The sequence below is a fragment of the Rattus norvegicus genome, chromosome 12, assembly GCF_036323735.1.
Source record: "Rattus norvegicus strain BN/NHsdMcwi chromosome 12, GRCr8, whole genome shotgun sequence".
Taxonomy (NCBI): Eukaryota; Metazoa; Chordata; class Mammalia; order Rodentia; family Muridae; genus Rattus; species Rattus norvegicus.
Genome location: NC_086030.1, coordinates 12360955 through 12388137, shown reverse-complemented (window position 1 = coordinate 12388137; position 27183 = coordinate 12360955). Strand labels below are relative to the sequence as shown.

The window sequence follows — 27183 nt, the reverse complement described above, 5'->3', positions numbered from 1 at the left end:
CAAATGAATCCAGGCCCCTACAAGAATAGCCAGCGCTCTTAACCGCTGAGCCGGTTCTCCAGCCCCTGATTTAAATGCGCAGTTCTTTCAATGGGCCCTTTCATTTGTAGGACGCGCACCATGCTGGAGACAGAGGCAGAAATGGTTCTTAGTCAGGCCTGCAGACCTGGGGACACAACACACTCTACGGACCTCAGTTCCAAGGCAGTCAAAATAGCCATGCAGTATTTTATGATTACAAATATCATTTTAGTACTGCTCAAGACAAGACAGTATTTCAAAAATAAATATTTTATTTTATTTGTTCCTTGCTAGGTAGTTACTAAGGAAATCATCATGAATAGACAAAGGGTCTGTTCAGACAGGAAAGAGTGAGGGTGCTTTTTCTGGTCATAAAATTACTATGAACTGTTATATTAAATTTAATACTCTTTCTTAAATTACATTTTGTATGTCTAGTAGGACAATTATGAGGTCTTAATAACTTCTTAGATATTATGAAACAAAAATATCCATTAATTTCCCACTACAGTGCTATGAAGGAATAGTATATAGTTGTAATCTGTTCTTTAATTCCCTAGTAAGTATTTGAGTTTGCTGCAAACACTGAGGGGCTGGGACCAGACAAGCTCTGGGGAGGATTCTCCAAAATGGCAGAGCTTCTGTGCTGTATGGATTGTTTTCCTAATCAACAGTGAGTGGTTAAACCTTTTGTTTAAAATGGAGCGATTTAAGCCAAAGATAATGGCATTGAAAAGTAATTCAACGAAATGACTTCAGATTCTAAACAGATTGCATTGTTTTACGGTGCTATTATACTGGTCTGACTTTTGAAGGGGAAAAAAAATTTGGGTAAGGTATTTCTGAATATGCAAACTGCAAGCCAAAGAAAACCACAATTAATTCAAGTAGGTCCACTTGTCCACACCTACAAATGAGTAAATGCTGCTGCTATCAATGTCTGTTGAAAATTCAAAACAAAGCTGGGACTTTCAAGGCAGCCTCAGAGAAGGGAATTATTTTTGGCCTCCTCGTTACAAGGGCCCATTTCTTCGGGTTAATAGAGCATGCCACACATTGGAGATGCAACCAAGTTATTGTCCAACGCATCTCAGAGAGCGCTGACATCACAGGAAGGTTTCGAGAAGCAGGAAATTAGTCATTATGAGCAGGCAAACCCTTAAGTCCTGCGTTACCCCTGGGCACTGCTTCCTGGTCCATCCATCCCTCCCCAGTGCCACCACCCAGAAGCCAACACGGTGTACAGCTCTCCACAGTTGCTTCAGGCAACTTCTCTTAGTGTCTCTTCCAGAAATGCCAGTAGCTCAACTCCATCCTCTTCCAGCTTACGAAAGATGTCTTAACTGACACGAAAATGACTGGGGCCCTACCATACGACTTCTGGCGAGGGGAAGGCCTTCACTTTCATGGACAGCCGATGGGACCGTTTTCCTGCTATGGTTTCCTGCACCTGTTGCTTCCGATGCTTCACGCTGATAAATCCCTTTTCTTTGAAAGAAGAAATGACAATGTGTGAGGGAAGCATTCATTCGCGCAAACATAAGCTCACTCCCTCACTAAGAGGAGATGCATACAGTCAACCGATGAGCACTGATGGAGTGCAAATCCAAGAGTTGGGCCAGCAAATCCTAGAGACCAAGAGCAGTCACTTGCCAACAGGAGCAACAAACTAAATCTGTCATAATAACGAGGGACAGACAGTATTTCTAAAATCTACCCAGTTGCTATAAGGAAGATGGAGAAAGACTCTGGGCTGGAAAGTCAAGCTGTGAGAACTAAAAGGACAGATAGCTCCTGACTTTCACTTGCCCTTATAGAATTTACAACCTAGAATTAAGCAACTGTTTGGGGGTTTCATGACCATTAAAGTGGGGGGGGGTAGAGGAGCCTTAATTCTGAGGAATTTATCGTATTTTTCTACACCGACTTCATGGGAGAGTCAGGGGAATTTTCTCCAGATAAAGGGATAACGTGATCAACACACTCTTGCTTTATTTACACGTAACGGTAAGTGAGGGATTCATGACCATCTGACAACTTACGAGAGCCGGAAGTATACTAGCTGCAGTAAACTTCTAAAGTCAGCACTAATCTTTGGGAATGTCACACACTGTACATTGATCGTATTCATCTGCCTTACTCCTCAGGTAAATTCCTTAAAGGTCTATCCTCAGCTCCTGCCCCCACCCCCAATTTCACATCCTCTCTTTTATTTAAAAACCCATGGGGTTGGGGATTAAGCTCAGTGGTAGAGCACTTGCCTAGCAAGCACAAGGCCCTAGGTTCGGTCCCCAGCTCCAGAAAAAAAAAAAAAACAAAAACAAAAAAAAACAAAAACAAAAACCATTAACTTCTATTAGTGTTGGCCATAATCTTATGGCTATGGGACCATCTACCGGAGCATCCTTGACCTATCAGGCCCCACACCATTAAAGAAAACTGACTATCCTTCCCCCAGAGCCATCAGCTGTCCACAGCTCCTCAGTCAGAGGCATGGGCTTGTGAATCCCTTTCCTACCCCTGCAGGAATGCCGACTGGCTCGGTCTTGTGCAGATCTTGCACAGGCGGTCACAGCTGCTGTGAACTCCTGAGTGCAGCAGCCCTGTCACATTCAGAAGACACTGCTTTGCTCTGGTCCTCTCCAACCTTGGGCTCTTACAATCTTTCCATCTACTCTCCCCAAAAGTATTCCAGGTGAGGAGTACTCGATGGGCTTACTCTGCCTTCCGGGGCTCAAGAGAAAACAGTGCTCATTCGTGGTTGCCTAGCTCTCAGCCACATGGACTTCCCCCCAACTCCAACTCTTAGTGCCCGGAGTGCTCAGAAAGTGTCGTGCTTAAGTCAGCTTACCATACACATGCACAGAGGTGTTGAAAGTCCGGAATGACGACCCACTCTTCACACGACAAGTGTAGAGTCCCTTGTCCCGGCTCTCCACGTTGTTGATCTTAAGAACGCTGTGGAACACATTGCTGTGGGGATTGCTTTGGTCAATCCGCTGCCTGATAGATGCTCTCTTAGTTGCCTACAGAGAGAGTGCACAGTGAGTGTAGGAGTCAGCATTGCTCCTGCTGAAAGTCACAGCATTTTAGCACTCCTCAAATCAGTGTTTTTCTTTAAAGATTTGCTTAGTTTACACATATGAGTACACGATGTAGCTGTTTGCAGACACACCAGAACAGGTCATCGGATCCCATTACAGAGGGTTGTGAGCCACCATGTGGGTGCTGGGAATTGAACTCAGGACCTCTGGAAGAGCAGTCAGTGCTCTTAACCGCTGAGCCACCTTATCAGCCCCTCAAATTAGTATTTGGACTCCTTCCTTCCTTCCTTCCTCCCTCCCTCCCTTCCTTCCTTTCTTCCTTCCTTCCTCCCTTCCTTCTTTCCTTCAAGATTAGGAGGCACATCAGATCCACCACAAGCAAACCGTTTGGAAACTATGCCTCTGTCTAGATGTGTGTCAAACATGAAGCATGCGAACCTCTGTGTCAGCACTTCATCTGTTTAAGTGTGTCATCGCATCTGTCAACTGCTTTTCGTGAGCGCCTGGAGAGACTGAGAGGTTTTGTTTGGCTCTCAAAGAGGAAGCAGAAGTGACAGAGAACTGGCCGCAGCACATGTGGTCTCTTGGGTATGCAGCTAGTGATTCCTCTCCATTATAGGGTCTCTTCTCTAAATAGTAGCCATCCCCCCATACCCAGGGGTGGTGTTTCTGTGAACAAATGTAAACTCTCTTTCCTACCGATGAGAAGGAAAATTCAAGTCGTGCCTTCAACCACCCCATCTTCATCATCTTGAGCAATTCGCATCACTTTCTGCTAAATCCTGGCGAGCGAGTGTGGGATGTGCACTCCCAGAGGTAGTTTCAGCCACCATCTGCAGGGTCCTGTCCCTTATCTCAGGGAAAGAGCATGTTTGGAGGTCGGATTGGCTACAGTGGCCTGACCCTGTTCTCCTTCACTACTTCCTCTTATAGCACATAGCACCTCATTTCCTCCTCTTAAGCCCTTCCCTGGGGAGGGTCGTGGGAGAAGACATGGATGCTGTCCACACAGACCTGAGGGTCTTGAGCCTAGTCCCCTCTGTCCTGCCCAATCAACTTTCATCCACCTTTTAGTTCTCTGTTAGTACAGACATGTTTAGGCTGTCTGCATCGTTCTCAGAAATAACAAAAGACATAACTGCCAGTCACTGCTGTGTGAGGTCAGAATCAGTCCCCAGGATAACAGGCACAGGAGCCTTTCGGCCACTCCCTCCGCCTGGGGCGCGACTTCCCCCTCTGAAGAGTTTTCTCCCCAAGTGTGTTGTTGACATGGCTTTTGCTTTGGGAAGCAACTAATCTGGGCCTCCACACGTGCCTTGTCCACTTCTGAAGCCTCTAGCTGTGCGTGGCTGTTCAATACAATCAATCAAGATGACGAATTCCTCCCCGCAGCTACCTAGCCACACATCCAGTGCTCATCGGCCGCAGTGGCTAACTTTATTATTGTACAAGACAAGCACGGAATACGCCTACCACAGAAAATTCCACTGAGCAGCACCGTCTTTAGAAGGTTTTTGGTGTTTGGCAGGTAGAGTACTAATACTGAGTTCAAATGGTTATTAACTCATTCTTTCCTGTGTGAGGGTGTTTTGTCTGTATGTCTGTCTGTACACCATGAGCGTGTCTGCTGCCTGAGGACACCAGAGGACGGCATCAGATTCCCTAGGACCACTGATGACCGGGAGCCACCATGTGGGTGCTGGGAGTTGAACCCAGTTCCTCTACAAGGGCAGCCAGTGCTCTCAACCCCTGAGCCATCTTCCCAGTCCCCAGTATCAAAAAAGAGAGGCCCCCCTTTTTAAAGCTTTACCTATTTTATTTTATGTGTATGTGCATTTGGCCAGCATGCACCAGGTACATACCTGGTGCCAAGGATTCCCTGGAATGCAGTCACAGACAGTTGAAAGGTGCCATGGGGGAGCTGGGAGTTGAAATGAGGCCTCCAGAGGAGCACAAACCACTGAGCCATCTCTTCAGCACCCCTCTCAACACACACACACAGACAGACAGACATATACACACACACACACACACACACACAGAGACATATACACACACACACAGACAGACAGACATATACACACACACACAGACATATACACACACAGACACACACAGACATATACACACACAGACACACACACACACACACACACACACACACACACACACAACCCCTATTTCAATATTCTTAATAGCAATAAGAACTGGATAAAATTCTCTTCCCTCTTGCCATTCATTGAGAATATTTCATTTCTACCAGAAAGTACTGCTTCATGAAACAACATTTTTTATTTAAATTTAAATGGAGGAACAGTAGTAGTTACAGAAAATAGAACTCCCATGGGGGCCATATCACATCTTTTGTTGCAAAGTTTTTCTATTTCCACAGGGGGGAAAAAAAGAAAAAAGAAAGAAAGCAAGAAAAGAAAAGAGAAGAAAAGAAAAAAGAAAAGTCGGCAAAACCAGGTTGGAGCTGAAGCATTAATTTCTTGTCTATCATTTAATGGTAGATTAATTTTGACTGGCAGTCTGCGTAACATGACGAACGCCTGCCCTTGGGATATGCTACATAAATCACATTGGCACGGAGAAGGGAGAGCGGGCTTCCTGCCAGAATGTTCCTTCTGGCTTATCACCGCTTTCCCGTCGGTGTACGTCAGTGAATAACCGGTACTTGCAAGAATGTTTCACCTGACTAAGGAAACCGACTCTGCCTTCATTCTCCTCAGGTTTTCTGAAGGACAGAATTGCTCCTTTGACAATTAACAAATGCAGTATTGGGTGGCTGGGTTGGAGTGTCTTTAGCAAACACACTGCAATCAGGTGCCCGACTGTCTGAATGCCCTGACAAAGACAATCTCTTCAAAAGTTGTTATGACAAAAGATAGTCCCTGCCTGGCATTTGGTGATAAATTCTCTCATCTCGAAATCGTAACTCGACGTTTCCAAGGCTGAAATGCCGCCCCACCTCCCCCTGCTTTCCAGACTCACCAGTGGAAACAGCAGCCTGTACCCTTCAAAACAACCCCCCAGACATCAAAGCCAGGATCTGCCCTATCGCATTCAGGGACAGGCAGGCAAGGGAGGCACCATTCAAACCTGACTGACTCTTTCCTGTCCACCCGCACCACCCTGGGAGCAGGACTTTCTAAGTTTTCCCACTTCAAAAACCCAGTGGGGTTTCATTTGGTCAAAGCAGCTGCAAACAGTGCCTAGGAAGAACTAGAAAAGTCTCCACTCACTTTACCAGGGTAATTCCAGCTCATCTGCACCCTTGTATTGAGGTCCGTGGTGACGGTGCAGTTGAGGACAAGAGTTTGACCACGGAGGAATCTCACGGGGCTCGGTGGGCTTATTTGGACATCTAGGATTGTATTGGCTGCAAGCAAAAGTGGGGGGAAAATGTTAAGAATGGCGATCTCGCAGGCTAGATTTCAGAGGACCATGTCCTGTGTCCACACCCTCAGGACAGCACTTACTCTGCCGATGGGTCAGATAACTTGTCTGGTACAGGTGCCCGTTAACTGTGGCTTCGCAGGTCAGCAGTCCTATCTCTTTGTACGTTGCATTTGCTATTATAAAGCCTCTCCTACTGTCCCACGCTATTCTTTGCCCGTCAGGGGTAAGAGCGTCAAATGGAAACTGCAAAGAAGGAAGAAATGCTCAGCTGAGTCCCCGTAGTACTGTGCCAGGGCAATAGGAGAAAACGTGCTTCTCATTTACCGTGAAAGCTACCTCACGGGTCAAAATGCTGGTTTGTTCTCATTAGTTCTTTATTTTTCTTTGTGCAGAGGAAAATATATTTCGACTGTGCTAAGTCATAACGATTATGGAGACTTAATAACCAGTCTTGGCCACAAGCTGCACCCATCCATGCACCACCCAGATGCCTCATCAGGCTGATGGTGAGAATTCTCACACACAGCAAGATGGCCTAAGTGCTGAATAGAGGCGATCGCCCCCTTGTCCACTGGATCTGGAGGGTTATCTCCATGTGTTTTCTTCATCTAGAACATTCTATAATCTACGGCTTTGTACTCACATGTTGTACGACTCACTAATGAGGTGTTGTAGTAACCAGCTAGCCCTGCGGTTCCAGCCCCCCTTATACAACACACCAGATCATTCAGGGAGGAACACTGAGCGGGAAATCACAAGCTTGACTTCACGGTCCTGCATGGCCAGGAGTCCCCTGCAACCTGGAACCTAGACATTTTCTTGAGCAGTTGAACTGAGAGGGCTGTTCCCAGTCTGACACCTTACAGGTCACAGGTCACAGGTCACAGGTCACAGATGGGATGGGAGCTCAAATCTGTCCCTGAGGGATACGTCAGAAATCGATGAATCACAGTCAAAATTCTTCTGGCTTCTCAACTACAGCCACTGCCAAAAATATGCCAGCTACCTTCTTGTGTAGACTGACTAGGTGCTGCCTTGGGTGAAAGTAGAGGAGTGGAGGTGGGAGTCAGAGCTGGTTGGTCCTTACCCTCCTAGCTTCTCCATGGGAACGTTTGTAAGTGGCTCCAGGAGCCTTCTGACTCCTGGATGAGTCTGGTGTTTTCATTGAATCTTCATTAGGCTTCACTGTCAATGTCTTTCCTTTTTCTAAGGAATTTGAGCTAGAATCTCAGGGATGGGTTTCGTGCCCCATTTCCCCTAAGAGGTTAAGTTTGGGTACCATCCAGGCCTTTGTCACTAGGACGCAGCAAACTTAGACCTAAGGTTGGCTCCTTATGTGTGCATCCCGAGCTCCAGTGACCCCTTCGATGGTGTTACAAAATAGAACTCAGTGAAGGGGCACCCTGCAGGCCCACGCCAAGGTCTCCCCTGAGAAACCAGGCCATGCAGGGGGTTTGTTTGGAGAAAGGGATAGGAGTGAGGACCTGGAGGAGAGGTAGAGGCAGACAGAGCCATGAGGGCAGGGAAGAACAGAAGGGGGGAGAGAGACATGTCAGGAACTCATGAGAACAGGGAGAGAGAACTGGGGTGGTAGAGTCCTTTTATATGCCACCCACACCTGGTGGCAGCAGGTAGGGGTTGGGGACAGATGATGACGTAAGCTGCTGCTAGGTCCCTGGGCAGTGGATACCCTACTCAGACACCGGCTTATCCACGTGAGCGACAAAGCTGACTGTCCCTTTTGATATATGACAATAAGTCAAAATGACAATCCTTTGGATTTATGCTTATGGCGTTATCATTTGACCCCATTTAGGTGTGGGGGGGCAGTAACTTGTAGTAATGTTTCTTGGTAGGACAAGGATGTTCCGGATAAGTCTACTGGGAAGCCCAGACAGAAAGTTATTCCAGAGACATTAAAAAAAAAAGATTAAAATGCTATAACACCCATTTGAAGCAAAACAAAACAAAACAAAACAAAACAAAAACCAAAACACTCTGGGAGTGACTTCGTTGAGTTTTACCTTTTTTAGAGTGACTGTGATGTTGGGAGACGTCACCCGGCAGGGGATGATGAGCTCTCTTCCTTCTGTCATGTGCACGAGTTTGGGTATGTCACTGTGCATCTCTATGAAAGGACTCCCTGCATCTGAATGAGGGGAAAAAACAGAGAAATAATTGAGCGCCTAAGCCGGTAAGACTGTCCCTCAGATCTACTGAAGTCACACCTGCCCTGCCCTCTTTGTGCAGAAGTGCGCTTTGCCGCTGAACCTGGCCTTCTGTGTGCCAGTTCCCAAAGCACTTTCGTATTCAGTCCTTGGCTTCGGTGGGATTTACCCTGACGCCTTGATATGCAGTGAGGTTACAGGGACCACCGAAGCTTTTGAAGTGCAATGAGGGAGAAGGAGGTGGTGGTGGTGGGGAACTATGTACAAACCTCAGCTATGTTAAGTGCCCTGGAAGTGCCTTCCAGGGCCTTTGTGACTGCCAGAGAAACACAGGTGCTGCTACTTGGGAGAGTCAGGCCAAGGCAGAAATAAGCAGACTAGAGCGGATTAGCATCTGAATGGCAACAACAGCACTTGAAGGCTTTCTAGACCTTGCCTAGGAAAGACTGAGGAAGCCGGCTGGGAAATGCATGCATTTCATAGGTGATTAGGTCTGTTTCTTCCAAGGGCAAGGTTTATCTGCTAAGAGCAAAGCTTGCGCAGAGGTCTTTGCCAGTCAGCAAAACATCTCCTTTGAAAGCGTGGCGCTGCCCCTTAGAGCAAGGAGGATTCCAAACTACTGCTCTATTTCCTCTGTAACTCCCCCAGGCAACCAGAGCGAGCATCAGATTTTCCTAGAAACACTTCTCACTGCCCACTCTGCTCTTGTCTTCAGGAATTCACTGATATCCTCAAATAACGATCCCTTCAAGACCGTTTGTGTTCTCGTCTCCCTGACCTGGCTCCAGCCTTTGGGGGCCACAAGTCCTGTGTGAAAGAAGGAAGAGGCCCCAGACCTGCCGCCTGGCTGGTCCTCTCCAAACTGGGTGCTAACAGAAGGAGTTTTAGAGAACCCAGAGCTGTCATCGGTGATGGGTTGTCAAACATCCACAGCGGCTGCACAGGGGCTGTTACGGGTGGGACTGGTGAGGTCCTGTGTACTTCTGAGTGGAGCCCACATGGAAACAGTTCAGTTACTTAAGCTAAGGAGAGTGGGCCCTGAACCCACACAGTACAAATCCCAAAACCAAAGCAGAGACGATGCAAGCCAAAGAATGCTGGGAAACCAGAACAGGGAGTGGTAGGAGAGGACAGCAGATTCCCGACAGGTATTGGGGGAGCATGGGAGAGAAGGGATGAACCCACTAGCCCTAGACATGAGTGGATTTCCAGCAGAGAACAGAAAACCAGGGTTGGTGGGCCGTGAACATCTATAATTCCAGCATGAGTCATGGAAGCAGGACAAAGGACCAGTCTCAGCTACTTAGCTAGACACCTTGCTTTGATATTTTTGTTTTGTTTGTTTTAAGAAGAAATTGGGGGTAGGTGTGCAGGAAGTAGGGAAGGTTTTGGTTTTATGAGTTATTTTCTCCCCTCTCTACCTTCTCCTCTTCTATTTGTGTGAGTGGATATGAGAGAGAGAGAGAGAGAGAGAGAGAGAGAGGAGAGAGACAGTTTTACTATGTAGCTCTGGCTGAAACTCCCTATATAGACCTAGACCAGGCTGGCCTTGAACTCACGGAGATTATCTTTCCTCTGCCTCTAATACCCAGCTGGGTTATTCTATTTGCTGGTTTTTCTAGAATGATCATATATCATTTAATAATAACCATTGAAATTAGAACTCCGATTAGAAAGCATCGTCCATTTGCACTTGAGGAAAACAACACATTTGTCGTGGCCTTCCACTTTGACTGACACGGTTAATAAAGCTGTTTTTTGCTTAGGAATTCTCCGTGGGCAGAGATCATGAGGAAAGAGAAAATGAATGTGTTGGAGACAAGGGATGCTTGTTAGAATGAAATCCTCCTCTGGATAAGTTGCTGAGGCGGACACCCAGTAGGCCAGGGTGACCTTCTTTCTTCCTACAAGTTTTTTTCCTCTCTCTCTCTCTCTTTTGTGAGTCCCAAAGGTAAGCAGAAACACCAGGAAACCACTTAATTCATTTAACTGAACTGTAAATCCTTCAATTGAATTTACTATCTTCTCAGACGGACCCTTTCCAACAAAGGATACAGACACAAACGGTTGTTTCTAGAGGAAATGGTAAGCGAGGGTGTCATGGGCTCTTGGTTAATGAAATGGCAATTTTAAGGGGAAATAGAGTCATCTTTGCCTGAGAGTTTCTTTGTCCCTTCTCTGGACGCCCCCAAACACTTAATTTCACTCTCGGTATTATCTTCCAAAGGCCAGTTTCAATGTGAGCAATGGGACAACTAGGACTCAAAGGTACTAGAAGTTCAAAAATTCTGTGCCCAGCCAAACAACTAAAACCACACTGTCTATACAACATCAATGGTGGCATTATAAATCCACGGTTGCAAATGACCTTGTACCTGTACACAGACACACACACAGGCACGCACGCACGCACTCCACTCTCTGTGCTTATTAAGATTACATTTCTTTTGCACCTTGCTTCAAGGCAGGGCTGAGAAAGAACTTGCCTGACGTAATACAAATGATTTCTTTTTTCTGGTCTATAGACACAGGAGAGGTTTAAGTTCCATTAAGATCATCAGTAAAACCACTTACTACTCCCAAAGAACACATTTGTCTAAGTCACAAAATCAAAAATGACATCTACCCATGACCAGCACTGCAGAGTGACTTCCGGGAATCAGCCTGGGTGCTTGTTGAAGGAGTAAGAAGCCAGTGCTGAGGCTTTTTTTTTTTTCCTTTTGGGACCTGTAAATCGTGCTGACAACTTAAAGCACACAGTGCAGAGAATGCCATCCTTACCCCAGTTCTGACTGATGCACTGCAATCGAATGACACCTCACTCCTTCCCCGAGTACGTGTGCATGCAAAATTTAAAAGCCCCCCCCCTTTTCTTTTATTTGGGAGCAGATCCAAACAGTAAGTAACCTGTTTCCTAGCAGACATACATCTTAAAGCTATGTGTGGACTTTTTCCTGATTAACTTTCATGTTTATTTGCTGCCAAGTCCTGGCGATGAGGACTCTGAGGAGGGTGTGGTTTTCAATGATTGAAGAAGTACAGAGGATAAACATCTTTATCCCACGAAGATGTCTGCATGCAGGCATCAACTGACGTAGGCTTTTATGCCGTGAATTGCACCTAACACTCAAGGGAGGTCTGCTGATTGGTATATATATATATATTAAGTAAAAATTCTTCACAGAACTTACACTGTCCGCCAAGTGTGTATTAGTCCAAAACAGCTTTTCAGCTATCACAAGACAGCTATTGAGTGCCCGTGACATCAAAGTTGTCTTCTAATAAAATTTACCTTTATTTGTGTGTGTGTGTGTGTGTGTGTGTGTGTGTGTGTGTGTGCGCGCGCGCGCATGATGAGTGTGTACAGCTGTCTGCATAGGCTAGAAGAAGCTGTTGGATCCCCTAGAGCTGCAATTTCAGGTAGTGTGAACCACATTCTGATCCTTTGGAAGAGCAACAAGTATTCTTAAGTCCTAAGACATCTCCAGCCCTAAAACAGACTTTAAAGCAATCAATGTTGCTAGAGATGAAGAATATTTAGTAATACTAAGAGGACCAGTTTATCAGAAAGACATAGCAATAGTAAACATGTATGTGCATACCAATACAACAACAAAACACAAAAAGCAAAAATCGACAGAATGGGAGAAATTAATATAGTAAAAATAAATAAATAAAAACAAACAGGTGAACATTTCAGCCTCCCACATTTTTTAATTATTTAATTAATTTCATGTGTATATGAGTGTTCCTGTGAGCTCATATGCACCAGGAGGCCAGAAGAGGGCATCTGATACCCTAGAACTGGAGTTGCAGGTAATTGTGAGCCACCATATGTCTGATAAGAATCAAATCCAGGTCCTCTGCAAGAACATCCAGTGCTTACCAACTGAGCCTTCTCTTAAGCCCCATATTATTTTCAGAGAAGAAGGTCAGTAGCACAAACAGGAAGAAAACACTTGACTAACACAAGAAACCAATCATACCTAACACATGCATAGAACACACCACTCATCCAAGCAAGCTATCCATTTTTCTTAAGCACACTTGGAGAATTCAGTGACAGAGCATTTCCTAGGCCGTAAAACAAACCTCAATAAAGTTGAAAGAACAGAAATCATATGTGGCTACTGTTTAGAAATTGGGGGAACTAAATAAAACTAGAACTGACATACTCTTGAACAACAAACTGGTCAAAGAACTAAAGGAGTATCATAAAATGCTACAGGATGGATGAACAGGAAGATACAAGGAGTCACTTCTAGTGGAGAGTAACTGGTACTCTTTGAAAAGATCACAAAGTCACAAACTTTTATCCAGACAAGTCAAGAAGAAAAAAACAAGAGGCTCAAACTTCAGACATATAAACAGATGTGAGACATTAGAACAGATCTCACAGACATATAAACAGAAGTGAGACATTAGAACAGACCTCACAGACATATAAACGGAAGTGAGATATTAAAACAGACTTCACAGAAGTATAAGGCAGCATTAAGAAATATGATCATACACCAGTAACTAGAAACAAAGAAATGGGTGAGGAAAATATCTGTATCTGCTAAGGCACTCGTATCTAGAATGCAAAAAATACACTTATATTTAATCCTGACTACATTTTTAGCAGTATATAACATGTTTATAATAAACAAACTTAGATACAGAATATATAAAATATTTATGACATAATTATATAAATAATAATACAAAATCTCTTACAACTCAATCACAAAGATAAAAACTCATTTAAGAGTGAAGAAGGATGGAGCTGGAAAGATGACTTAGCAGCACTGGCTGCTCTTGCAAAAGAGCCAACTTTGGTTCTTAGCACCCACATCAGATGGCTGACAACCCCAAGTAACTCTACCTCCAGGGAACCTGACACCCTCTTCTGGCCTCTGCCAGCACCCCATAGAGGTGATACACATGCACACAGACACATGTGGACATAAGTTAAAAACAAGGCTAGCTACCCAAAGCCAGGTAGCTCTCCGAGTTTGAGGCCAAACTGGTCTACAGAGTGAGGTCCAGGACAGTCAGGACTACACAGAGAAACCCTGTCTTGGGGGTGGGGGGAACCCACAATAAAAAAAAACCAACACAAGAAGATTAGAATTGGTATTTCTCCCGAGATGAGATACAAAGGACTCAATCAAAACATGAGAAGTCATCCAAGGTCACGAGCTATCAGGAAAACACTAATGGAAGCCATGAGATACCACTTCATGCCGCCTGGAATGGCTATGTGCAAAGCACATAGTAACAAATGTTGGCAACAACGAGGAACAACTGCAGCTGGAAATGTGAAATGCCACAGCCACACTAAAAACAAAACCGACAATGACAACAACGACAAATGGATATTTCCCCAAAAGTTCAAACATAGAGTTAGTTGCCTTACCACCAGCAATTCTACATATACGTGCACACTCAAGACAGTGGTGTTTATAGCCCCACAAAGCTCCTATGGAGCATTTATTGAAGCATCATTAAAAGTAACCATATGCTGGGTGTGGTGGTGGCCCGCATTTAGTCCCCACACTCAGGACACAGGGGCAGTTGCATCCTTGTGCGTTTGAGGTCAACATGGTCTACATAGTGAGTTCCTGGACAACCGGGGCTATGTAGAGGGACCCTGTCTCAAAAACCAAAAACCAAGCAAACATAAAAAAAAGCCAGAAAGCAGAAATGACCTAAATGTCAGCTAGAAGGTAGATTGCTGAACGTATGCCAAAGCTTCTCACGTGGTGTTGACAAAGAAGTCTGCTTCAGAAGGGAAGCTGGGCCATAATCTTCAAGGTCTGTCCCTAGTGGCCCATAGTCATCAAGTGAGCCTAGCCTCTCAGTACCACCAGAGAAGAGCCAAGCATTCAAATGTAGGAGCTTGAGGGAACCCTCCACATTCAACTGGTTATATTCAACAATACCACTAGCCAGTTTCTGCCAATAAGACAGATACCTTACGCAAGACACTTCTGACAGAGCAGGGGACAGACAAGCATCATTATATTTCCCACCCAAGATCCCATTGTAAAGAAGGGGGAAAAATCCTAATATTAGTAATCCATTATTTGTGTGCTACAAAGTAAGAGGTACATGATCCTGAGAAGGCCTTTCTTCGCTACGTGCTTTTCTGCAGTGGTTCCACATGTCCCTGAGAAGGCCTTTCTTAACCATCTATCTTCAGTGTTCAGCCTAGCTGTTTGGCTTCCTGGTGCTTCCCTTTCAGCAGAGGACTGAACAGCAGCAGAAGAGAAAGAAGAGGCCAGAGACAGTGGCTCAGCCTGATCTCCTATGGCCCCTCTCCTAACAGGGAAACAGGATCATCATCTGTATCAACATAGCCCGATGGAGAAGACATTCGCCCAGGCAGTTTGACACGTGCTTGATACATTCGACTCTGCACAAACACAATGTCAGGATGCTCAGTTCTTAGGAGCTTGGTTCACAACACACCTCATATGGCAGGATCATTCCTTCCTGGAATTAAAATCTAAATTCTGCCCTGAAGGGGGAAATGAGACCTGTATAATTTTTTTTTAATGTGCAGATACAAACTAAGTTGACTTATTGAGGGTCTCAGTGAGCATGAATGCTAGGTACGGGGTGGGCCTTCCACCTCCCAGGTACTCACACAAAACAGGCTGGCCCATCCCTGTGTCCTGCTGGCCAGACATCTGAGCCATACCTCAGAGGGAAGGCAGGCAGGAGTGGGGATGGAGAAAGACAGAAAGACAGAAAGACAGAAAGACGAAGGATGAAGGAGAGAGATGCTATAACTTTCCTACTCCAAGATTAGAGGCATTTCCCTATTTTACTATTGCTGTTTGCCTTGGACACATGAACCCATAAAACCTCCCAGGAGTATGACAGACTCTTCAGTGTGGCCTCTCTTGAACAGACAAGGGAACTGAGACCCACAGGAAACGAAGGACCTTCCACAAGCCCAGGAATGGGGAAGTCAAAATGGAAATCAGGTTTCCTGTCTGTCTCTCACACCAAAATCTGGCCCTGACACACCTGTGTCACCCGGCGGGGTGGGGGTGGGGGTGGGAGTGGGGGGAAAGTCATTACACTTTGCCATCATCTATACCCAGTGGGAGAAACCATAACCCCGGAAGAGTCTGACAGGCAGTATATAATAACAGGCCGCCGGCTCATGGTTAGAACCAAGCTCCGTTCCCTGGATCCCTTCTTAACGCTCTGCCAGCAGGCAGGGCAGACACTTCTATTCTGTTGTCGGATGTCTGCTCAGTTTGGCACTCATTCGAAAAGTTCACACTAGATACCACTGACACTTCTCTAGGGCTTGGCAAAGAGAGAAAACAAACAGAAGAACAGGCCTCTAGACAGTGGGTGTGGTGGCTGCGTCCAAAGAAGTCGGCTCTAATGCACAACTGCTGAGAAGTGCCAAGAGAGAACATGGGCAAATGTTGGAGATGCGGTTTTTCCATGTAGCCCTACAGCTCGTTCTTTAGACCAGGCTGGTTTTGAACTCGCAGAGATCTGACTTCCTCTGCCTTCTAAATGCTGGGATTAAAGGCAAGCACCACTCACTATCACCACCCAGCCTAACTTTTAAACTACCTAGGAAATCAGATTTTTTTTTTTTTTTTTTTTTTTTTTTTTTTTGGAGCTGGGGACCGAACCCAGGGCCTTGCCCTTGCTAGGCAAGCGCTCTACCACTGAGCTAAATCCCCAACCCCGGAAATCAGATTTTTAACTCTTCCAATTATTAAGTACTGGCGGCAGAAAGCCTGCACTTGGGAATCTGGCCTGAGCCCGATCTGCAGGCTTCAGCTGGTAACCTTGCATGGTTAAGTCTGGGGAAGGGCGAGCCAGATGCTGAGGAAGGAGGAGTTGAAACAGTCAGAGACTTCACAGGGAACCAGACACGGGCCTGAGGCTTACCTGATAATTTCCATTCTTGGACAAGAAGCTCAATATATAACAGATATTTAGAGAGCATAAGTGACTGGCTTTGACACACTGGCCTGTCGGAAATAGAAAATGCAATGGAGTTTGTCTTGCTGGGTTGGAAAGGGACCTGAGAAAAATAGCCAGAAATGACAGGAATATCTCAGCATGAGAAAGGCCCTGAGTACTCAGGGAAGCATCTGGCCATTCCATGAGCACTTGCCTTGTCCTGAATGCCTGCACATGTGGAGTCTACATGTCCCAAGACAGCTCACGCCACTCCTAGATAGCTCTCAATGTTAAAAAGTGCTCCCTGGGGTTGGGGATTTAGCTCAGTGGTAGAGCGCTTGCCTAGGAAGAGCAAGGCCCTGGGTTCGGTCCCCAGCTCCGAAAAAAAGAACCAAAAAAAAAAAAAAAGTGCTCCCTGACCTCACAGTGCAGTCTGTGGCCCGACTTCCTACTCAGGCATTCTGCCATCAGCATTCTGAAGACAAAGCCTCGTTTCCTTTCGTATAAGCAAGGGGTAGATGTACCCACGCCACTCATGTGCCCTCTTTTCCAGCCAAGCTTCGACTTCTTATTTATGTTTTAGTTTATGTGTGTGGTGCATGTATGTATGTGCACCATGTGCTTGCGGTACCTATGGTGGCCAGTAGAGGGCGTCAGATCCACTGGAACTGGGGTTATGAATGATTGTGAGTAACCTTGTGGATGCTGGGGCTAAAACCCAGGTCCTCTGCAAGAGCAGCAAGTGCTTTTAACGGCCAGGTCATCTCTCCAGCCCCTACACTCATTTTAAAAACTGTCCTTTGCAAATGGATGTCTACTTGTTCTAGAAGCATTTGTTGAAAAGACACATACAATAAAAAAAAAAAGAATATAAACACAAGATTGCAAAAATTATCTCAGAATGGGTCACAGTCTTAAGCATAAAATAAGGACCCTCTGCTAAAGATCAAAAAATGAAGGATTAAAGAATAAAAAGTGGTCCAGTGATTCTAACATCCCACCAAAGAATACATGTGTTTCACATCATACCACCGGGAAGATTGCATTGAAACAGTAAGATATCACCGTCCATCAGTGAGGATGGCGCAAACCCAGAACACAGACGACATCGGATGCTGGTGAGGCATTAGAGTACCCGGAACTCTATCCATCGCTGGTGGGGATGGAAGATGGTGTGACCATGACAGACGCTCTGGAAGGTGGCTTGGCCATTTCTCACAAAACAATCATACTGCTAGCATGCAATCACACGTCCTGCTGTTTCCCTGAAGAGTAGAGAGCTGTGGCCATGGGTATTCATAGCATCCTTAGTCATGATTGCCAAGGCTAAAGAGCAACCAAGACCTTCTTCAGTAGGTGAAGGGGCAATATGGTACCTTCAGACAATAGAATATATTTAGTGCTAAAGAAATGCAGGTCTGGGGATTTAGCTCAGGAAGTAAAGTATTTCCTTCACGTGCATGAAGCCCTGGGTTTAATGCCCAGATCTGCATAAACCATGTGTGTTGGGGCATGTAATCTCAGGTCATCCTCACAGAGCAAAGCTAAAGACTGCCTGGGACACATGAGACAGAAGCGGGGGTGGGGGGAGGAGGAGGAGCACTAAGGAGGAGAAGCATTAAGAAGGAGGAGGAGGACTATGAAGGAGGAAGACGAGGGAAGGAAAGAAATATCAAGTTATAAGAAAACATGGAAGAATTTTTTGTTTTGTGTGTGTTTGTTTGGGGCAGGGTCTCTCTATGTAGCCTTGGCTGGCTTGGCATTTTCTACTAGGCTGGCCTCAGACTCATAGATGTGCCTGCCTCTGGCTCCCCAATGCTGGGATTAAAGGGGCGTGCCATTCCATGAACATGGAGGAATCTGAGACATTACAAAAGGAAAGACGCTATAATAGACACTGTATGATACATGCACATAAATACTGGTGAAGGAAAACTATACAAATGAGGAAGGAAGGATCAATGGTTTCTTTCTTTTTTTTTTTTTTTCAGAGCTGGGGATCGAACCCAGGCCCTTGCGCTTGCTAGGCAAGCGCTCTACCGCTGAACTAAATCCCCAACCCGGATCAGTGGTTTCTTGTATGGGGAGGGGTGACTAGGTGGGGCACAGGATTTTTAGGGAGGCAAAATCAGCCTGCACGACAGCAAGATGATAGATATGTGCCGTCGTGTGTCACTCTAAATTCAAGATTATACAACATCAAGGCGAACCCTAAGCCAGACACGGCATCATAGGGTTGAATCCAGAGCATTCAGGAGACAGGGGCAAGTGAATCTCCACAAGTTCAAGGCCGGCCAGGTCCACATAGCTTCAGGAGAGCCTAGGTTGCACTGTAAGGTCCCGTCACCCTAACGTAAACAGGTTACCTACACATTTGGTTGATTACGATGGTAAATGTGGGCTCCTCTGCTGTACCAGCTGACAGAGGTGTGAACATGGGTGGTAGCTTCCGTGTGGGGGCAGAAGTTACTCTGAAGGTCCCTGTTTCTTCAAATCAACTTTGGTGAGAACCTTTGTGTAAGCTATGAGTAAAGTCATTAAAAACAAAACAAAAGGGGTTGGGGATTTAGCTCAGTGGTAGAGCGCTTGCCTAGCAAGCACAAGGCCCTGGGTTCGGTCCCCAGCTCCGAAAAAAAGAAAAAGAAAAAACAAAACAAACAAACAAACAAAAAAAAACAAAACCAAAAAACCCCTAAATGGTGCTGGAGAGAGGAGTGAGGAGCCCAGCATTCATATCAGGCGTCTCACAACCGCCTGTCACTCCAGCTTCTGGGGGCCAACACCCTCTTCATGCACACCCTCTCACAGACATACACATGCGCACACGAAACAGAAGGTGTGGCTCCTTCCTAGGTATCTGTTGAAACATAGAATAAGATCCCCCGTACTGTCAGCCATTATTCCTCCAATCACTTTGCACAAGGCTGAAGACCTAGCAAAAGTCATAGCAGGAGTTCAAAGCCAATACAGAAGCCCAGGAGGTGCCGTTTCAACGGCCACTTATTAACCGACGTCGAAAAGGAAGGCACCATGGGCACTGACTACCACAGCCAGCCGCACAGCTCCGTGTAGCTCAGGAAAGATGCACCCGATGGGAGAAACAAATAGATCCCACGGTAAAGGGGGGTCAGCACCCCACGGGCTATAAGGACCCACACAGACTGCTGCCCTTACATCTCTAGATGGGGCAGGTGGTCCATCAGGAGTGTCAAAGCTACGAAATGTCAGACACCTAAAGCCTTTTCCGCCTAAGGGAATGCCTTTTTTTTTTTTCAGAGTTGCCATCAAGTGTACTTTATTGACTCCACTGTGGACAGGTATGTGAAGGTAACACTTGCATACACACAGGGTAAAGGGTCAAGGCCTCAGCCTCAGGAGAGGGCCGGATGTGGACCGTGGAACACAGGGCAGCTAGAATCCGAATGTGGTGTTCTTTGTGAAAATGACTAAAAGGCTACCACAGAGGTGGTAGAGAAAACGATGATGCAGGACGCTGAAGATCAGGGAGCTGAAGTCCGGGCACTGGGCAATAGAGGCATAGGCCTGGGCTCCAGTCACATCGCCCACCATCTTCCTGTCCCTGGACTTCACAGAGTAGGCACAGGCAATGAAGCCCAGGCAGCAGGCGTTGAAGAAGAGTGCAGTGAACAGGGACCAGACCACAGGGTCAGGCAGAGACCTCTCTGGGCATGTTGATCACGGTGGTCCTCACAACAGCTGAGTTGTTGGGTTCCCCCAGCTCAGTCACCCCGTAATCCTCTTTGATTGTCTCACAGCTTGGAGGAAGCCCGGCATTGGTGGGCAAGAAGGCTTGGGAATTGTGGCTCATGGTATTGACTCTGGAACAATCCAGGAATGTCTTTTAAGAAAGTCCCCTTGGTCATTTTGCTTAAAAGATTGCTTGATGCACACCTTTTGGGAGGCAGAGGCAGGTGGATCTCTGAGTTTGAGGCTAGCCTGGCCCTACAGAGCAAATTCTAAGGCGTCCAGGGATACACAGAGAAATCCTGTCTCAAAAACCACCACCACCAACAACAACAAAAAACGCCAAACAAAATTTCATGAAGTTTCAATCCATTACGTTTTACGTCTTGACCGTATGGCCAATAGCACACTGCCGATTGCACTGTTTTGGACTCCACTGCCAACTGAAGATTTCACAATTCTATCCCCAGCCATCAACTTCAAAACCACAGGCTGTGTCCGAGCGGCTCATTCAACACTACGTTCGTGTTGATGAATTTTGAGTGCGCGTGTAATTCTGCTAAAACGCCTGCTGATACACACATACGGCACTGTCAGCAAGGCGTGTCGATGTGGCCTGGAGGACATGTGCCAGATCTCTCAGACATGCAGTCTAGCAAACACCAGGGATTGCTCTCTCTCACTGAGTGACAGCCTGAACATCTGGCAGCGGGAAAGACGGCAACCTAAGGAACAGTCTAGATGAATGGAAAGTCTGCCGAGAATGGCGGCAGCCAGAGTGACTTCCACCCTAGTCACATGTGGGCATGCCTGCACCCGGGGTGAGGTCCTCTGGAGCTTAATGACACAAATGCTTCTTGAAGACACAGGCTACAGACATCCAGAGTGTCTTTATTAAAGTTTTGTGTCACTGAAAAGGAAAGTGACTGAGTTAAGCCACTCCTCTCTGAACTGGGGCCGTGTGGTCCTGGTCAGCCACCATTGAGTGATGGATAGAATAGATAATCTCCTTCATGCTTCAGCCCTACAGGAGTGCACGGCCAGGATATACACGGTCCTGTTTTCCAAGGGAGGTGAGAAACCCATGATTCCAAATGACATTGTCCTTATTATAAATGATAGAAATCTTTGTTTCTCTTCTTTAAAAATTTCATCAAAATGAAGCAAGTCCAGCAAAACTTGCATTTTTTGGGTTTTTTTGTTTGTTTGTTTTTGTTTTTTTGATGGAGCTGTTTGCAGACAGGCCAGAAGGAACTCTGCAGAACACCCGTTTGAGGTAGAATTTTCCAGATGCAGTTCAGTCTTTGACTACTGCCGTCTTCAGAAACTCATGTAGGCTCTGCATGAAGTCCTGAGGCAGACGTAGCTCACCCTGGGGTGCTCATGGAGCCATGAGAGACAAAACCCGCCCAACCCATCAGTACCTGCTGCTTCTGACCAGTGGGTCAAAGTGACAAGTGTGGCAGGAACCAGAGACAACCCTTGGAACAAAACTCCACAACAGGTCCCCCTGAAGGACGAGACAGAGCACTAACTGGGGTCTTAGTAAGGACAGGCAGAGCGGTCCTCTTTATTACCTAGAGAGACTGCTTCTGAACCATGACAGTGACAGCAATAGTAAAAGGAAAGTGGCACTGGACTGAGAACGGGACCCCCGTTGAAGGAATCAGAGAAAGGACTGAAAGAGCTTGAAGGGGCTTGAGACCCCATATGAACAACAATGCCAACCAACCAGAGCTTCCAGGGACTAAGCCACTACCTAAAGACTACATGGACTGACCCTGGACTCTGACCTCATAGGTAGCAATGAATATCCTAGTAAGAGCACCAGTGGAAGGGGAAGCCCTGGGTCCTGCTAAGACTGAACCCCCAGTGAACTAGACTATGGGGGGAGGGCGGCAATGGGGGGAGGATGGGTAGGGGAAGCCCATATAGAAGGGGAGGGGGAGTGGTTAGGGGGATGCTGGCCTGGAAACCAGGAAAGGGAACAACAATCGGAATGTAAATAAGAAATACTCAAGTTAATAAAGAAAAAAAATATATTCTAAATTTGAAATACCATGCTCATTTATGCATTCATTCATAAGTGTTCTAATTCCATGGATTTATATATATTATATATATATGTATATATGTACATGTATATATGTGTATATATATATATATATTTCAAATTTACCACTTCTAAATAAATGAACCCAGTTTTCTTTTTTTTTTTTTTGTTCTTTTTTTCGGAGCTGGGGACCGAACCCAGGGCCTTGCGCTTCCTAGGCAAGCGCTCTACCACTGAGCTAAATCCCCAACCCCCCCAGTTTTTAAAAAAAATAAATAAAAGGAAAGTGGCTATAATCCTACAAAGGCTTACAAACTGGCACTGTGAGCTACAGAGTAACTAATGAATTTCAAAGTTATATGATTCTGTACCCCGTGGTCTTCTGGACTCCATACAGAACAAACCACAGGGTCTTACACAGAGTAGGTCGCCACCAATATCTGTAGACAGATTCCTGCCAAGAGAAGCCTAGGCCTGGGGCTGGTGACATGGCTTGAGTGTGACCCCAGGAAAGCACGGTGGAAGGAAAAGAAGCAATTCGCAAAGTTGTCCTCTGACCTCCACACACACTGGGGCACAGCATGTGCAGAACACTCTGTGGGTCGGTTTCCTATTGTCCACTCAAAACTCGTAAGAAATCCTTCGACTTCTAGAAAGGTCCTATAGTCAAATCCTTGCCCCAGTGCACCTGAGTGTGAACACAATCTTCTCCGTCCGGCACAGATAGCCTGAACATTAGCACAGCTCTGGGAACGGTTTGTAAGGAGGAGCAACCAAGAGGGGCATTGCGAGGTTTCAGTTCTTTGTGAGCCAAAATTCCATAGCTACATTTTTTTCTTTGAGCATTCTACTTTATCAGCAATTCACAGTCAAATGCCTTGCCCAGGCCGTGTCAAGAGTCTATCCAAGGGGATGGCTTACACCAGTGTCATTTACCAGGGAAGACTCTGTGTGGCTATGACCCAGAGCAAGCTGCCTAACTTCTCTGACAGACTCAGAGTGTCTCTTCCCTGTCCAGTCATCAAGGCTGATTGAGTTCCTCAAACTTAGCAGTTCTCTCCTTCAGGTAGCTTCTACTGGGAGCTAAAAACACCACCTGTCCTCTGTGAGGGACACACCAGGCCTTAAGTGGCTTCCCTGCCTCAGTCTGGCCCCACCACCGAAATAGAGGAGACAGAGGTGGTTAAGACCGCCCTGTAATCCTGCGACTGCAGGAGTCCCATTGCTTTCTGAAAAGCCCATTGGGAGGGAATTCCCTTGTTAGAGAACAGTGGAGTAACAGGGTTAGGGGTGGGGTAAACGGTACCCTATAAACACAGCCATTTGTTTGCTCCCTGAAAGGAAAATTTAACAGGTGTGAGAAGTTATATTCATGAAGCTTTTCAGCCAGCCACTTTAGTAGTCAACCGAGGTAGTTCAACACTCGAATACTTAAATTACCTGAAGGCTGGATTCCGATGGAGGCTTGGTGGATGGCTGCGGTGTCAGAGTGGTGACAACTGGTATTCTGTATGCTATCAGATGCTCTGTCTACACCAGAACTCAGCTGGCCACTTCCTGGGAAACAGCGGGCACCCTACAGTGTCCTAAACACTGGCTTGCTAGTTCACGCGCTGCATTCGGCAGTAAGTAGGAGAAGCTGTACACGCCTGGCTCTTTTCCTCCCCGGGAGACTCTCAGCTGCCTTCCAAAATACACTTATACAAGGTTTCTCGTCTCTATACACCCCTAAAATGAAATGCTAACACATTTACGGATGCTCACGGCTACCGGAAGATAGTGATGGACAGTTAGCGTGTGGTGAAGACGGTTGGAATCCATTAACCTTAGAGATAATCTGCGCTATCAGAGAGAGAGAGACAAGCGTTGTGTCCTGCAACTAAAACACACTGCCACGAGAGCAGTCAGCAAAAAATGGGAGACGAAGCCCGATTTTCTCAGAAGAGAATTAAAGTAACGAAAACAAAAATACATGAAAGTTTTTGAAAACTCAGGAGAGTTCCATCTGTTCAGGAGATCACCGCCTTGGCTTTAAGAAGGTCCCGAGAGACTAATTAGAAAGACAATAAAGTAGGTGGACGATCCCGGAGGAGGTGGCTACTGTTTCTGCACCAATCTCAAGGCAGACATCGGCTATCAGTCTTGGCACATATTCCGACTAAGCCATCATTTATCTACAGGGTCGTTTTTAACGCCGTGTTCCTTACACACAGAGGGTGTTAAGCGGTTCATTTCTCAGTCGAACAGATGACTCTGGCTATGTCTCAGGACTTAACAGAGCTGACCAAAGGGCAGACAAAAGCACTCACGACACATCTGGACCTTCCCCTCCTGGCACCTGAGGTAGCCAGCTGCTTGACCTTCAGGGCAGAGCATGGCTTTTTGCTGGCTCTGCCCTGTTTTATAGTTGAAATGAGAATGGCTGTGAGTAACCAAGGTTCTCTTCAGTGACGAAATGGCAGGAGTGGAAGGTTTACTTTAGAAGCATTGATCCCATGAACTTGTGAGATCTACTGAATGGTGTAAGAGTTAAAGGGAAAATACCAAAATATTGTTTTATTAGGGACTTAGACGTGATGGTGATGATGATGGTGATGATGATGATGATGATGGTAGTGGTGTTGATGATATTTTCAGCTTGCAAGCCAGTCTCTCTGAAACCCATGGGAGGAAGACTGGTGGCGAGCCTCAATGTGGATGCTTTTATCCCTCCCACTTCCTCAAAGAGACAGTGCAAGTCCAGGACCTACTGCAAAGGACTTCCTGACTACTGCCAGAAGGAGAACATATCCCATAGGATACGCTCTACAGAACCAGAAAAAGACAGCACAAAGCTTGTTACGCCAGTGGGCACTGTGTCTGCAACCCCCTCGGCCTGGGAGGCTCAATCTACACCTTTCCCAGCCACATCGTTTCCTGTAGAAGAAGGTGGCCTCACCTGTAGCTCCCTGGCCACAGCTACTCTGAGCTTTAAGTGTGCACCCTATAATACAAACTAGAGGCAGGCTAGACCCTAGAGTGAGCTGACCCTGGAAGAAGGCAAAGTGTAGAAACAGAATTGGAGGATCGGGGACATAAAAGTAGTTCTGTCCGGTTCAGGCTGACAGCCAGGCACAGTGTGGCTCACTCCCTAACCACTGCTATTTCAGAGGCTGAAGAGGAGGGTCATACGCTTGAGGCCTGTCGGGGCTACGCTGTGAGCTCAAGGGCAGACAGGCAACTCACGGAGAGCCTTAAATAGAAAGGGACGCAACTCAGGCAGTGAGCTTGATGGAGTGCATAAGGTCCTGGGCACAGCATCAGTGCTGGGAAGGAAAATTCCAACTGACAATAGCTAGAAAGAGGTCGCTGCTAATATCATGCAGCTGATGACTGTCCCTTCATTAATTACACACTCTGCTCAGGAATCTATAGACAAGGCTCTATCTATCCTGCCAGGAGGTACACTCACAATGGGTATTTTTATTGAGGCTCATAGCTGGTTGCTTTTTTTTTTTAAGTATCTATTTGATTATTTATTGTTTGTTTGTTCGTTTGTGTCAGTGCTCTGCCTGAATGGTAGAAGAAGACATCAGATCACATTACAGTTGGTTGGGAGCCACCATGTGGTTGCTGGGAATTGAAGCCGGGACCTTAGGAAGAGCAACAGCCAGTGCTCTTAGCCACTGAGCCATCTCTCCAGCCCTGCCCCTCCCACCCCACCCCCACCCCCAGAGTTTCTGATTGAAATGCAAATTAATTTCATGTTATGATCTTTAAGGGGTTTCGGAAGAACTGAGCAAGGGGAAGCAAAAGTAGGCAGTTTGCCTACTGTTCTCAGAGATCGTTTCTATTCCCAATATCCGCTTTCTGAAGGCCCTCCCTCTGAAGATCACTTCATTTGATCATTCTCCAAGGACAGAAAAGACAACACTGCAAGATTATGACCGAAAGGACCCATTTCCACCTTTGTCCTTCTCACCATCATACGCTTGTTCTTAGATCTCTAATATTCCTGAGTGCATGCGAACTAATATTTGTAGTCAACTGAACCCAGTACGGAGAATCTTGAGAGACAGTAACAGCGTTCCGCCTAGTAAATTATTACTTCAGTATCATTAATGGTTTATACTATTTTATGTGTATCAGCGCTTGTCTGCGTGTGTGTAGATGTACCACGTGTGTGCAGTGCCTAAGGACTGTGTCAGATCCTGTAGAACTGTAGTAACAGAGAGAGGTACCCGTATGTAGGTGCTGGGTCTTGAACCTGGGCCCCTCTGCAAGAGTAGCAAGTGTCCTTAATGGCTGAGCTCTCTCTCCAGTCCCACACCAATTAATTTAGTAAAGAAAGCTGTCAAGCACACTGTACACTCTGGTAACCTGTGTGCATGCGTGTGTGTGTGTGTGTGTCTGTGTGTGTGTATGTGTGTTTGTGTGTACCCAGTGATTTAAACATACCACTGACCTGTATTTATTCCCAGCTCCCTCAAAACATCTTGCAGTCCTAACATGTAAGAGAATGCACCGTGCTAAGGGACCACCTTCTCGCACCTTACGTTGAGTTTCTCAATAATTCACACATGGAATTCTGGCCCTACCCTCTCATTCAGTCTAACTATGGCCAGATTCTACTCTGGTATTATGGGAGTCAACTAAGTAGGCCAAGGACTCCTCCCACAGGGAACACTGAACTCCCTGGGTCTAGAAAATGCTGGTTGAAGCTACCCAACCCAAAGCATTATGGTCTGTTTTGTGGGCTTCTGCATCCAGGCTTGGCTCGCCACGGCCCACCTGTACCACATTTACTAGGCAAAGCATGCTCTCGCCCAGGCGCAGTAGATCTCCGACCCACTGCTACACAGAGAAGGCAGATGGCAGGAATCTT

The 27183-nt window shown here is 46.2% G+C and overlaps 1 protein-coding gene and 1 pseudogene across 3 annotated transcripts in view; both read right to left on the bottom strand.

Annotated features, from left to right (window-relative positions):
* Positions 1-27183, bottom strand: part of Flt1 (Fms related receptor tyrosine kinase 1) — a 171701-nt gene that overhangs the window by 116613 nt on the left and 27905 nt on the right. For all 3 annotated transcript variants that reach the window (XM_008768998.4, NM_019306.2, NM_001309381.1), the window contains exons 4-8: positions 8492-8616; positions 6548-6710; positions 6311-6447; positions 2873-3047; positions 1392-1509 (exon numbers count right to left, since the gene is read on the bottom strand). In XM_008768998.4, coding sequence (XP_008767220.1) covers positions 1392-1509; positions 2873-3047; positions 6311-6447; positions 6548-6710; positions 8492-8616 — 718 coding nt within the window. The remainder of the gene's footprint in view (positions 1-1391; positions 1510-2872; positions 3048-6310; positions 6448-6547; positions 6711-8491; positions 8617-27183) is intronic.
* Positions 19933-27180, bottom strand: LOC134481311 (interferon-induced transmembrane protein 2-like; annotated as a pseudogene).